At 33.1% G+C, this 15,163-nt stretch overlaps 1 protein-coding gene across 2 annotated transcripts in view; it reads left to right on the top strand.

The window, feature by feature from the left end:
* The window catches only part of HPY2 (RING/U-box superfamily protein), a 58,099-nt gene that overhangs the window by 22,820 nt on the left and 20,116 nt on the right, over nucleotides 1-15,163 (top strand). For both annotated transcript variants that reach the window (XM_089808731.1, XM_089808732.1), the window contains exons 4-6: nucleotides 1,719-1,829; nucleotides 1,930-2,040; nucleotides 3,160-3,299. In XM_089808731.1, coding sequence (XP_089664857.1) covers nucleotides 1,719-1,829; nucleotides 1,930-2,040; nucleotides 3,160-3,299 — 362 coding nt within the window. The remainder of the gene's footprint in view (nucleotides 1-1,718; nucleotides 1,830-1,929; nucleotides 2,041-3,159; nucleotides 3,300-15,163) is intronic.

Raw genomic sequence — 15,163 nt, 5'->3', positions numbered from 1 at the left:
TACCAAGCAACTGCCCCATGACACTCCCATTTTAATGTCCCCTTGCATAACTTTCTCTTTTTTTTTTTTTACTTCAATAAGACAAGTATGCCTAGGGTATTATGTTTTTGATTGGAAATGTATAATGAATTATTGCTATATATAACTTATATAGAAAATGAGTCAAGTGAGGGTCTAATTGGCCAATCTTATCCGAACACGAAAGACTAATATAACCTGCCTTATTTGATGAGAGTTTATGTGCTGTCCATCAAATATCAGTTCAGAAATTTGATAATTAGATATATGAATGTTCTGTGATTATTGTGCTTCACTTATTAGTGAGCTTGCCTAGATATTTCAGATATTCCCCTATTGGATGATTAATTGACCTCTCCTTAATATTTTCTTCCTATCTCTCCCAATATGTATTTGTTGCAACTGCTATACTGAAGTCTCCAAGACTGAGTTCAATACACTAGTATTATTGTACTTTGTTATTCACAGAATGTGTGCAATACTTGATAGCATGCAATGAAATGTATTGCTGTGATGTCGAACTGTTCATGTATTGCTATGAGAGAAATCTATGAACTTGCTGCTGCCATGAATGGATATTGTGGAGTATCAGCCTACTAAGACTTTCTTTTTATGTCGAAAAACTTCCGACTGTAATGATGGGATCAGTTTGTTGTTTGAACCCTTCCGTAATTGCTAATTGCCCTGAGGTTGTTGATTCCAAACGAGGAGAAATCCTTCCTGGCCACCGTTGTATATTTTCTGAGTTAGTACTTTAGAATGCTGAGTCAATGCCAAGTCAGATTTCCTATTTTGTTTTATTCGCTCCTTGTCCCCCATTGCTTGGTTGACATTGATATTAAACTATACCTTTATTGAGAGATACGACTGCACTCCTGCAAGAGGTCACACCCGTTCATAGGTGACAACTGCCATCGTGTCCAGTTGCCAAACTTAATAGATTTTTGTGTTTCATTTGTTTTTATACTATCGTCCGAGCCTTCCAAAAGTACCGATTGCTTTGGTGGTCTTAGTCTATCATTTCTTGACTAATATTTGTATTAATAATCCTTTGCTTATATTATTAATAATCTTCATATATTCATTTATAACATTTATTATTTATTTATTATATACATTATTTATATTAATTATATTGTATGAGTAATATATATTTTATATCAATAATATGTATCAAGTATTATATAATTTTGCTATTACATATTATACTATTATGTTATTATTATATTCATCTATTAATATACTATATCTATTAATATATAATGTTATTTAATTCCTTTTCCAAGATATTTTTATTATTTATATTTAAATTCTATTCTTGAAGTGAGGGCATTATACACAGCCAGCGTTAAACACCCTGCAAAACCCCCACACGCCTTAGCAAGTCTACCACCTCTTCCTGCCAAGCATGTACAAGACACAATGAAACTTGAAAGGGATGGCACAGCTAGGGCCTGAGGTCCATAGCCAGTGCAGTCTACACCAGCCTCCAACCATAGCGAGGACATAAATAATGCAGTGTTCGTATATTTTGATGGATTTAACTTCTGATTCATGTTGCTCTATGGATTAGATCCCATATTTTGTTTTAAAAACATCATTGTATGTGCCTCTTTCAAGAAATATTAATTTAGGTTATGGTTGAACTTCTTTTGTTATGTCTCTAATGTGTTGACTGTATTTCGAGGGTCCTAAAAAAGGTGAAGCAATTGGATAAAGCAACTCTGGAATTGATACCTCTTTCTGATGATATCTTACATCTAAGCGCAGCTCTACAGGCAGTCGGAAAGGATTACAGTTGTTCAAATGAGGTAATATAAAGGTTTCTTATAAAAAGCTTCAGTAGTTTTCAAGTAGAATATGTATGGACTGACTTTGCTTTGTTTTTGCTCTATATTTTTTAACCTGAAGTCAACAGATTTCAAGAAGCTTTTGGATGATCATATTTCTCAACTAGAAGCAGACTCTCCTTGTGTTCCTGAAAATCACGTGTTCTATAAGCAGTTTAAGGAAGCTGTTTGGGTAAGGTTGTTATTCATAAAATTAAAGAGAGTATTTGACCTGATTAATTGTCTAGATGTTAAATGATTTTTGATATATTCAGCAATGTATTTTAAATCTCTTACCATTTAAGAATATTGATCTAGATGAACGTCTCTTTGAATTTTGTGTTGCCTGAGAGCCATGTTCTCTAAGCAGTCTGTATAAGGTTGATTTTTCCAGGGTCGAATTTTATCACCACCATGGCAATAATAATATTGACGAGGACATGTATATTGTTGGGTAATTCCTATCTGGAGTCCTTTCTTCTATAATATGTGTAACACAGGCACGAAGGCTCGTCAGTTTGAATGCAAACTTTGTGGTAGGTTTATCTAGGTTCTTAATCATCTGGAAAGTCTAACCCACAACGTTTTGCTTTCGTCTTGTTTGTTATTGTGAGAAATCCCCCTGCAAGCTGGGACCAACCTGGCTACTGATATTCATATTTTTTTGTCAGTTTATTTTGTTGAAATCTTACAATTTGGACACTTTTAATCCATCACAAGGTTCTGCCTTTTTACTAGCCCGTGGCTAAACAGCCACGAAAATGCAATTTCTTTACATTGTTTTTTCTAACTTTTCAAAAAAAATTTCAAGTCCTCTGCTTCGTAAGGAAGTGCATTTTCGTGGCTGTATAGACGTTGCCTTTTTACTAGACTATAGATGTATTTGTTATGTATTATATAATAGTTTTGATAATTATATGTCTTCTTCATATTAAACTCTTTTTCTTTCATTCCCGACTCACTATAATTAGGGCTTCCCTCTCACTTTGTATTATATTATAGTTATTTATTTATATATTTTTAATATTATTATTTATTTATTGATATTGTAATACCTTTTTGTAATTACAAATATCCTATTATTATTTACTTATTTGTTTGGAAAGGAGTCATGATAGTTAAAAATTGTCAAATTCAAAATGTTTCTTTCTTTTAGGATTCCCTTTTATCTGTAGATATTTTTGGAGGGAAGGATGATGCCATTTCATTTTCATACCAAATAATGCTTTGCTTTCCGTAGAAACTAAGGGCATATTAGTTGTTTGAAAGATAACATGTAAATTTTGCAATCTCTTAATTTGGTTTCTTTCAGAGGGTTTGTCATGCAGACGAACCAATGCCTGGAGAGGAGCATGAAGAAATTATAATGACTGGCAGTCAGTGCAACCTTGTGAACACAAGTTGTCCTCTAACTGGAAAACCTGTGACTGAACTTAAAGATCCTGTACGCAGGTATGGATGGTGCCTTGGCTATTTCCGAAATACACTTTTTTTCATGTATTGCTGATAAAGGTTATAAGTAGTAATTTGGTGAAAGAGTATGAAAATGAGTTGGCATAGATAAAAATCTGTAAAGATGTGCTGGAAACACAAGGAGATTGCTATGTGCCTGCATTTGATTAGATCCCTCTTTGGTGATATTTAAAATATATCTTATAGGTAACTTTAAGTTATAAATGTCTAAAAACAACTTAAAGTCTAAAAGTGAAGAATTTCCTCAATAGTTTTTTTTCGGTGTTGCTTTAATTGTTTGTCTGTAATTAATATAGAATATTTTTGTAAACAGATAGCATGATATCTACATTATCGCATTAGAATTATACTGCTGTTTTAGGTAAAAATCAATGGGTTTCTGGCTCTGCGAAACAGGTTGGTGGTAAATCTCATTAGTGCTAACAGACTTGATGTTTACATGTTTATAGTTAGTCTTTGCAGTAACTGTGATTATGGTCCATTTACCATGATTACTCCATTAAAATCTACATAGTCTGAAATTTGAATGAGAAAAAGTATTGCTTGTTAAAATCGCTTATCAGCACCGATTTCCTTAAGCATTGCTTGCAACTAGTGGCATTGCCCCATTGCTCCCCTTGGGGGTTGCTTTGCTGCCCCTAGACACACAAAATTAATTAAAACTGCTCCAACAGCTTTGTATTGGCCTGCACTTTCCATGGTTTTATTTGTAAAATATTAATATAGAAATGTAATTTATAATATCTTATTAATTGAACTTGCTTTATGATCTACAAAATGGTACAGATCATAAAAACCACATTATCATTGATTAATCTTTCGCTTCATGGGATTTAAATGAAGTAACTTAAAAACATGCAAATTTTGAAGCTTTTAGCAAGGGAAGAGTTGAAGTTGTGTGAGAAGGTTTTTAATTGCTGCATAATAAGGTTCTTGATGTTCAGTAATAAGTTTTTAGTTGGTGCACATTAGTTTGCAGTTGTTGCTCAACAAGTTTCAATTAATTCACAATAGTCTTTAGTTGTGTAACAAGTTCAAGTTGCTGTGGAACAAGTTAATCACAAATTGAATTGAAGTTTCTACTGTGTAGTAGTTATTAGGGATTTGAAATGTGTTGGTTTTTCTGAAGCTGAATACTGTGGTTTCCAATTTTTTTTTAAGGGTTGCTACGTAGATTACTGTTGATTTTTTTTAATTTTTAAAAAATATGGAGTGGACCCCAAATCCACAATTAACACATCAAAATTTAGATCCATCTATGAATGAAATCAATGACTTTTTCCCTAAGTTCAATAGTATACATCTTTGAAATTTTTTTTTCAATTTTTTTGTGTAAATGTTCAGAAAATTTGTGGAGTTATTGCAACTTTTGCATAGAGGTTTTGTCAAGTTTTAAGTGATTGAAATTCTTGTTAGTAAGTGTCTAGCATATTCACTTGGAATTTGTGACATGTTTTAACGGCCTCTTGTGAGTTCCTTAATTGGGATGATAATGGTATCTTGAACAGATGCATCTTTTGGGAGAAATGGCCAGCTCAACTCCCTTTAAGTGGTATTAGAGCGAGGTTGCAGGTTCAAATCCCATTGGGGAATGCTGAGGAGGAAACTGTTGGTAAGCGTTGAGCATATCCCCTCAGGGTTTGTGACATGGTTTAACAACCTCGAGTGAGATCCTTAACTGGGTTGGTAGTGGTTTCCTGAATGGATGCATCTATTGGGAGAAACAACCAGCTCAACTCCCTTTGATTATTTTGGTTAGCCAAGTTCTTCTAGAGCCTCGATTGATAATTTTTTTGGGGTCATTTGAGTTATTGTAGAATCCTAGTTTGTCAACTGTTCTAAGGAATTTGTGAGGCCACTAGCATAAATTTGAATTGGTTCATATTTCAATTTGGTATGTTAGGGTATTATGCTAGATGTGTAGAGGACTCCAGATTTGTCATCAAACTTGGGCCATAATGCCTCATGCCTATCCCCAAGACATTAAAGGTTAAAATACAATGAACCATAGTTGAAAAAATTGCAAAAAAATTGGCTAACTTGGGAGTGCATCAAAATCCTAGCCGATTCAATCACCAATAAACTCGGGTCCAAGTTTATGGAAAAAACAATGGGGGTTTTCTCTAAAAAACTCGAGGAGAACGTGTTTTTGAAGGCAAAAATTGTTATAAAACTTGTCAAAATTTACGTGTAAATCTGAATGGTGTAAAAAAATGTGATTTAATCTGTTAGTTTTTAGTATTTCAAATGTGATTTAAATGCAAATGCAATTTAAATGCTCCACAATGCATGGTACTGCAGGTACCCAGCTCCCCCATACGAGATTCAGGGCTGAGAAATTACTTAGGCACAACTTGGGTTTCTCTATCACGAGTTTTTCTATTTTGATTTGATTTCACATTGTATTTTATATTAGATTTTGAAAATATATACATTTGTGTGTGTTAGCTTATTACAATATAATATTATATTTACATTTATACATAGTAAGACGGGAACGCGTGCCCCCCCTTTTTACCACACGTTTTGGAGACTTAAACGCATCGGGGACTTGGGGACTCCGTCCCCCCGTCCCTGGCCACGCCACCAGATTCTGCCACCTCCACCGAGGATGGGTGACATCCCGATGTTGACTATTTGCAGATTTGACTATTTATTTTAATGTTCGATGTTCCAATTCAATGCAATGTTCAAGTATTTACTCTTTTACATCTTTATATCTTATATTGCAATACATATTTTCATAACTAGCATTTTAAGTACCATATATATATATATATATATATATATATATATATATATATATGGCCCCCCAACTTGTCCCCTAGCTGTCCCCAAATTAAGGCCCCTCTGTCCCCTCCATCCCTGTAACTTGTCTACCCGTCCCCCCGTCCCCCCGTCCCCCAGGGTGGTGTAACTATGCATTTATATAGTGTTACAATGTTATTTCATACTTTTATATAAATATATATGCATTTATTAGAAATATATTCTATAATTAATTATTGTTATAATATATATAATTAGTTGTAAATTTTTATAATAATATGATGTTATATAATTTATTTACATTTATAATGTGCTACAATATTTTAAAATTATATTATTAATATTGATATACTATTATACAAATATTTTCTATAATTAGTTATTGTTATCATAGATACATAAATCATTTTGCAAAAAATTGGCAAAACGAAAAGTAGGATTTTTTGAGAAAATTGGATTTGCAAAACATAAAAGATTGAAGAACAGTCAGAAATTACTTTAAAAAATAAAATGAAAGGACACTTCAACATCATAATATATTGAGAGTAAATAAAATATAGAGTTCAACAAGTACATTGTAGAAAGCAGATTTTCATCATTTATAATTTGCCGATTTCCTTGCACAAAACATACTACAATAGCATAAAAGATAACTAGATAGAGACAACTGTCATAATGTCAATTACAATACAGTTTGTGAAATTGTACAGAGCCAACCTATAAACTAAGTACAAAGTTCCAAAAACTCAAAAATGGCCAATGGCGTGCTAGGGGGCAAGAAGCCTTGTTGATGCTTTTCCTTGGAAAGTCCCTGAACTAAGTCCTTCACGGGCAATTTGAGAAAATTTAGCCTCTTCCATGATTCCAAGATCTTTAGGCTAAACAACATTATCATCATCAGCATAATCAACGTATTCATCAACATGATCATCATCACTTTGAGGAGCAATAGTTGACTTAAGACTCTAGATCTATTTGATGGAAATGTTGTCATTTATGTCAAGGGTTTTAAAGAGGACAAGATATTATCATCAATGTCATTGAATTGTGAAACCTACATATTGAAGATAATGAATGATACTAATTGAGCTAATATAAATAGATATAAAAGACATATATACTGATTTGGAAAATATACATTCAAACATTTAGATTTGATGATTGAGATAGTTTCATAGAAGATATTGTTAGCATGAATGCTGATGGCATTCCTTTGGGGGAGTATCCTAAGCATTGGAGAGCATGTGGCATTATTGATATGTTGCATTCATGACTATGTTTGTCATTGATGTCAACATAGCAAGTAATTCTATGAAGATTGGCAGAGCAGCAGATAGAGATCGTGGTCGTATGGACAACGTTTTGATGATCAGGTGATGCGAGGTTAAGGACATGTTCCACATTGTGCCCTAATAACGAGGTTAAGTGTGCATACAAAAGATGTATGTGATTTACAGAGAGCAGTGCAGAAACAAAGTTCCTGAGAAGCAGTTTCTGATGATTATATTTGATCTCTTAAAAGAGATATAATCAGGATATGCGAAGTTATACAGTGAGATAGTTTGATGATGACGTCAGCAAGTGCGCAAGTCTTGAAGTCGCTCATGTGAGAAGTTGTGTAGATTGTAAGCCGACAGTGTTATATGATTGCAAAACAATTAATTATCTTATTTGTCATGAGCCACCATTGACATAGATACTCAAATATATGTGTAGAAATATAATATGTAAATCATTTCTATACAAAATTGTTGATTATACATAATAATAAATCAAGAAATGTAATCATTAAATAAATTATAAATATAATGTGTAAAGCATTGTTAGATAGTATAATAAATTAAAAAAGTATAATTGTTAATAAAATATACTTGTTAGTTGACATATTTGTCGAAGTATAATTGTTAATATACTTGTTATTATTAATTAAACATAATTGTTATAACATTTTGCAAATAAAGCAATTATAAAAAAGAAATACAAATAAACATAAAATAAAAATTTTAAATAAGACACAATTACCAACCGCTTGATTAAAAGGGAAGTACATATAATTGGAGGAGGGGAGAGAAGAAAAGACATGAACACCAAAAAAGGGGAGAAAGTAACGTATCAATGCCACTAGCCATATCTTCTAATTTGCCAAAGACAGGAAGCGATGGAAGCTTATCACGAACAACATTGTCAAGTCAGACAGTGAGGCGGGTTCAAGGTTGGTCACACCTCTAACAGAGTTGACAGCGAATGAGGCAAGTGGAGACCGAGGACGATCGTGCTGTAAGCAGTGGTACCCGTATGTGGTATAGTGATATCGTGAGGGAAGAACGCATTCTATAATCACGTCATGTGGTACAGTGACATAGTGAGGGGAGAACACATTCCATAATCACATCAACTACCAAAGGTAAATGTAATATGTATATGGTAAATATTTGTTATTTTAAATGTTATTTAATAATAATTCTAATAAAAATGAGGTAACATAATTATATAGAAATACCAAGATAATAAGAATGGACATTTCTTTCATTTGATATAATTAAATAAAGAAATAAACATCTAATCGATGTAATTAATTAAGAAGAGATAATGATTCAAGTAAGATCTCAAGATTATGATAATCAGTAAGAACTAGGTGGACAAGAGGGTAGGGCTGAGTCCTAAGGCAAGAGGGGAATATACCGACTCTTGGGCTTAGGTTTATCGAGCTATGGGACCCCACCACAATGTTCAAGGATTGAGGTATGGTATAGCATCTAGGCATGGTGAGGAATGGAAAACACTCGTTTGAAAGGCGAGGACCAAGGTCCTGTCAAGCCTTTAATGCGGTCTCCTTGTCCAATCCTCGGATGACCTAGCCTATACATACAATGTAGTAGATAGGGTAAGAATATATACATATACAAAGAATAATTTTTGATTAAATAATGTAGTGATAATCTTTAAATTGATTCCTTGGAAAAAAACAGGACAATATTATAAGCCCTTACAAATAGGGACATTACATTATTGTGGTCCTATTTATAATTAATTGGGAAAGCCTCAAGGCCGACTCAAGGAATTGTTTTGAGGACTTGGTATAAAGGAAAGTATTTTCCTTGATTGTAAAGTGTGATTGAATGTGAAGTGTTTAAGGAAGTGCGAACAAGAGTAAGGTGTTTGGTAAATGCGAGTAAGCGATCCAAGGGATTATTGGATGCGAAGTTTGTGATTTGGTATCAAGATCAGAAGGGGCAGAAGTCCGGTTGACATGAAAGAGAAAGAGGAAGGAGAAGTACAGTTCAATTCTATTATTCTGCAAGGAATAATGTTAAGATTATTTGGATAGTGGGTTCATTGGTCTTGGCCCTAAAGCTGTTTGAACTGTGGGTCCATTTGCCTTCCACAACTCCTAACAGGGTTGGAATCTCTTAATAGGGATTCAAAGTCTCCTAATAGGGATTGATATGTTCTGAATGTTTTCATAGATTCCTAACAGGGTCCATCCTCTAACAAGGAATATTTATATTAGTACGTCATCTTGTGGCTACCATCCCTACTGGGGTTTTCCCTCTGATCAATGGTTTCCCTAGTTAACATATCTGGTGTTATTGTGCATGAGTATCTTGTTGTGGTTTCTGATTATATTGCTCATATGGTTAAGATCTAATAAGTTTAGTAATTGTGATAATAGTTGGATAACTGATTCACTCCTCCCCCTCAGTTATATTGGTGGGCTATACATTCTAACATATACAATATAATAATGAGCTCTACCAAGAATTAGTTGAAGCAGCTGAATAGGTTCCTCTTGATATAAACATCAACAGAGAAGCAAATGATTAAGACAAAAGAAAGATACAACAGTGACAAATCCCGATGAAGACTTTATTGCCAATGATCATCAAGTATGTAGAAATGGTCAGCGATAAATACAAGAAGTCCTGTCATTACATTAACAATGATGGATAGATATCCTATGCATATCAACTATATGTCCTATGCAGAGATAAACTACACAGGCAGGCTCAAATGTGATGACAGAGGTAAACAACAGTAATATACAGCCAGTTTAGAAAAAGTTGAGCTGGTATTGGAAGAACAAAGGTAGCTATTTATACTGACTTATTTATCTGTTATATATTAAATTGAAAATATGAGATTGAAGAATATAACATACACAACACAATTATCCCAGTCAGCACATCATAATATTTGCCCTACACTGAATATGAACAGCAATGGAGGATATGATGGAGGAAAGAAGAAACTATAACATTTGTATATGCAGCGACATATATTCAAACAAATGTATTGAATGAGAGGATTTATTAGCGATGAAGGAGAACAACACTTAGGAGATTTGAAGAAACATACTCAGTAGCCATGGAGGATTACACAGTCGGCATTAAGTTATAATTGAATGTCGATGCTATAGCATCAATCAATCAATCTCAGGTCAATCTGATACCACAACTTGGACATGGGAAGAAACATACACAACAACAGCAATGAAATAATACGATATGTATTAACATCAAGAAGTGACTGTCAGAGTTTAGAAGGTGTAAGCAAGACTAATATGGTGCAAGCAATGGTATGAGTTAAGGAGAAACGTTATTAGCAGATTAATATGAGTTGCAGTTGGAGTCAACTTGGTTGTTTGTATACTTCCAGTGTTGAAGTTCCCAGTCAGCTATTGCAGAAGCAAGGAGCGATTAATTATGGTCTGATGAAAGACAGTGAATAAATGATGGCTATGTTTGACGGAACATATGTTAACATGTTAAGTTACAGAGCAGCGTTCAAACTTGTTTGATCAACAAAACGACAGTCAACAGTAAAGGGTAATAGCAATCAACGACAATATAAATATATCATTATTTCAACAGTATGCATACGTGCAACAAACCTATTAATGGTTGGAAGTCGATATTTCTTTTGATGTTTGACAGCTTCAGTTGGATAAACTTATATATAATTATATGAGATATAATATGTGTGTTCTTTATATTGAGATATAAGGTTATTGTTATATGAGAAAAATATTTTATATATATATATATATGTGAGATCAAATTTGTTATTATTATTAATTATTTGATTAATGAATAGACATGTCCCATGAAGGGACATGCCTATTCATGGCCTATTCTCTATATATATAAGTCTAAGAGGATGTTGCATTTGGAATACACATACCAAACATTACGGTAGTGTTAATACATTTGCAGCAGATCTAAAACTTAACATGGTATCAGAGCCGACTACAAATGTAACAAAGAATAAATGTACACAACCTCTAGAAGAAAGATTTGTTGGAAGGGCCTTAGATCCTTTCAAGCAAGTGTAATTGACAAACATAAAGCCAAATTCAATGGCCACTACCATGGCTGTTTTTGTGCACGCCCAAATAGAGTTTTTGAAACTTGATTGAATACACGTCGAGCCATAAAACGAAGATTACTGCCTTGAAGAGCATGGATAAGTACAGAAGGATAAATGTGGAAAAATTATTAATGGAAGTTCGTGTAGAGAATGTCATCGCATGGAAGGCAATGATTGTAAGTTATGTTTGAATTGACCTGTGAAAGCCTTCAAAAACTATCAAGCAATTACATTTAGTGAATGGCAAGCGAAACCTGAAACCTTTTCTCACAATATTTTGCAGCAACATGGAACCCTTGGAAAGGACTGGGCATGAATGCTAAGAAAAAGCGCAAATAATATTGCCACCGTTGAGCGTAAGGAAGGCCTGCAAAAGGCACTATGGAAGTGAGTATAGTCGATTACATAGGTGCAACCATTTCAAGTAAATTTCAAATGCTCCTACGCCAACAATAATGCGAAGATAAGTATTTATATATTTCACTATATATTTAAGCGAATATCATTCATATAGCATAAGTAGACGTAGAAAACAAAACTTTAACTTTGGATGCTTGTGAAAAGTCATTGACCCAAGACATCGATAGAAGTGTGAGTATCAGTGATTTATTATTAAGTTTATTTTCATATTATTATTATTTTTTTTAAAGAGGGGTAAACGCTTTGACTTGGAGCTATGAACCAGTGAGGTCACAAACAAGGGACCTCATCCCCATTAGATTTGAACCTTGATGGCAAGGATAACAACTCAATAACTTAACCATCACAGCATGCCACTATGGGCTAGTTCATTTTCATATTATTATGAAGTGTATTATTTTGGGATTTTATAGTTGAAAGCATATATAATTTAGATGAGATGGTAAAAGATGGAATATATGCATATTATAAATATGTGTAAAATATATATTTAAGTTAAATATTTATTTATCTTATATAGGAATGATTTTATATTATTATACAAAATTATTCTTGAGTATTATATTAACCTCTCTTTTTTTTTGTACTATAAGAGCTATTTGCCTTGATCTTTTCCTCTGAGAATGTTCTTGCAGGAAAAAGAGAGAGTTTAACATTTCATCAGAGGCAACATTGGATGGGGAGCTCAAAAGATTGATGTTTAGAGGGAGTCTGACACATCCATTTGAAGGAGCAGACAAAGGATATGTTTCAGTTGATCTTTGGTGATTTCAGTTATATTGACTCAGAGGCAGTAAACCATGTTGAGATGGATTATCCAGTGATCAATAAATAATAGCAGTCAAGAGGACTGTGACTTATGAATATACCTCGTGGCTATGTGATTTTAATGGGCCTACTCCTTGTGTACATCATGAGGAAGTGACAACTTCCAAATGATGTCACTTGTATTTGCAATAGTTACTATAAGTTGATGATCTTACAATAACTTGTATTATGAGATCAAACAAATTGAGTATATGGTGAATGTCTTGCATCTCAACATTCTGGAAGGCCATTACTTAAAAGAGTAGTTGGTGAATATCATTGATATTGTGAGAGGCCAATGCTCTTGATATCAGATGTGATATCAAAACCTTTTGAGTACTTGGTGAATATCATTGATAATCTGGGAGGCCAATACTCTTGATATCAGATGTGATATCAAAACTTTTTGAGTACTTGGTGAATATCATTGATATTTTGGGAGGCCAATACTCTTGATATCAGATGTGATATCAAACCTTATTTGGGTATTTGGTGAATATCATATGTTGATATTACAAAAGACCAATACTCATGATATCGAATGCGATATCAAATGGTGGAAATCTTATATCCTTAAAATTGTTATTTGTAATATTACGTTGAAGTAATATTTATTCTTATGTGTTTATCCTTCTAAGCTAAGAGGGAGTGTTGATGTTTGATAGCTTCAATTGGATAAACCTATATATAATTATATGAGATATAATATAAGGTCATTGTTATATGAGAATATATATATATATATATATATATATATATATATATATATATATATATATATATATATATATATATATATATATATATATATATATATATATATATGAGATTAAATTTGTTATTATTTTTAATTATTTGATTAATGAATAGACATGTCCCATGAAGGGACATGTCTATTCATGGCCTATTCTGTATATATATAAATCGAAGAGGATGTTGCATTTCGAATACACATACCATACATTATGGCGGTGTTAATACATTTGTAGCAGATCTAGAACTGAACAATTTCTTGGAGAATATCTCAAACTTAAGCGAATACCATGCATACGTTATTCTGGAAGACATTTGAACCATATACGCAGTGACTTATGGAAGTAAATTCATATTCTACAAATTGTGACAGAAATCTCAGTTTGTTATTGGTAGGCGACAATAGTCAAAGAAGTGTATTTTGATAGTTGCCAAAGAGGATATGATAAGATACATCCCGATATGTGCAATTAATTTCACAGTGGAGTTTGCAGTTAATTCAGAAGTGGTGATGAGTATGTCAGGAGACTCTGAGTCATATATAAGACAAGCCATTGGGGGTCTTCAACGTTACAAGAGAGATTAAATGCTTAGTTGGACAAAGAAATCTAAGCCATGTCAGCAATAAAAGTTTCAATTCAAAAACATAGGAGTCGAACATGAGTCGGAAGAAGATAATATTTGTGCATAATAAAAATAATTATCAAGCGGTGAATCAATATGGGTAGAGACTTTTAATTTGGAGGAGACTGTAACTTCAGAGATGCTGTCAGTATTTGGAACCATTCGAATATCTGCAGTGTTAAATCTGTAACTTGTTAAGCATACTGATCTGATAACAGATTGATCAGATCTGATAGAGCATGATAAGTAAAGGACTAAGTCTTTGCATTATTCCCTTTGCAAGATTGGCGTCTATCCTTAGAATTTTGGTTTAATACTAATCTAACAACATTATTTATGTTTGTGATTAATATTTAATTATTCCTAGAAAGTTGCCAACTTCTAGAGGTTAGGCAAATGATTTTTGGAAGAGACATGTAAAGGACATGTCCCTTGATTCCTATACTTATAAAGGGTAAGGATGAAGTCTAAGAGCACACAAGATAAAATACAAGTCTGCTCCTTAGTCATTACTGCCTTCATATGAATTGCAGAAGTAAAAGACAAGATTCTGAATTACATTTCTAATCCAATTAAAGGCAATAATCTGAAGTTATTCACAGCAAGCTATAAGGAGATAAAGAAGAGAGAATCCAGTCTATATTCAGTCCAAAGAATTTGCAGAATCTTTACATGCACAGCAAGCTATAAGGAGATAAAGAAGAGAGAATCCAGTCTATATTCAGTCCAAAGAATTTGCAGAATCTTTACATGCAGAATAGGAGCGGAATACACAAAAGCAATCTGATGAAACATATCATACATATGTTGTCTGCCAAGTCATCTTGAACTCCTTGCGAATGAATTTGGATTAGTCAAATAGAGATAATGGTCAAAATTGCAGGGATGAAATATTTATTTGGTGAAAGACTAAGGATTGTGTGTGATGGATATAATAAGGGTCTGATAAAATTAAGGGGCAAATATTAATCATTGAAGTAAGTGGATTAATCAAATGAACAATTATGAATTAAATGAAGAGGCACATCTAGTAATAACTAAAAAGTCATGTCTGTTATATTTGGGGGATATAAAAAGATAAATTATATCATTTGTTGTAAAAA

The sequence above is a fragment of the Cupressus sempervirens genome, chromosome 11 (genome assembly GCF_028749045.1).
Source record: "Cupressus sempervirens isolate cs-2001-9-10 chromosome 11, ASM2874904v1, whole genome shotgun sequence".
Lineage (NCBI taxonomy): Eukaryota > Viridiplantae > Streptophyta > Pinopsida > Cupressales > Cupressaceae > Cupressus > Cupressus sempervirens.
Note: the sequence above shows the minus strand (reverse complement) of the source record. Positions and strands in the feature narration are given on the sequence as shown.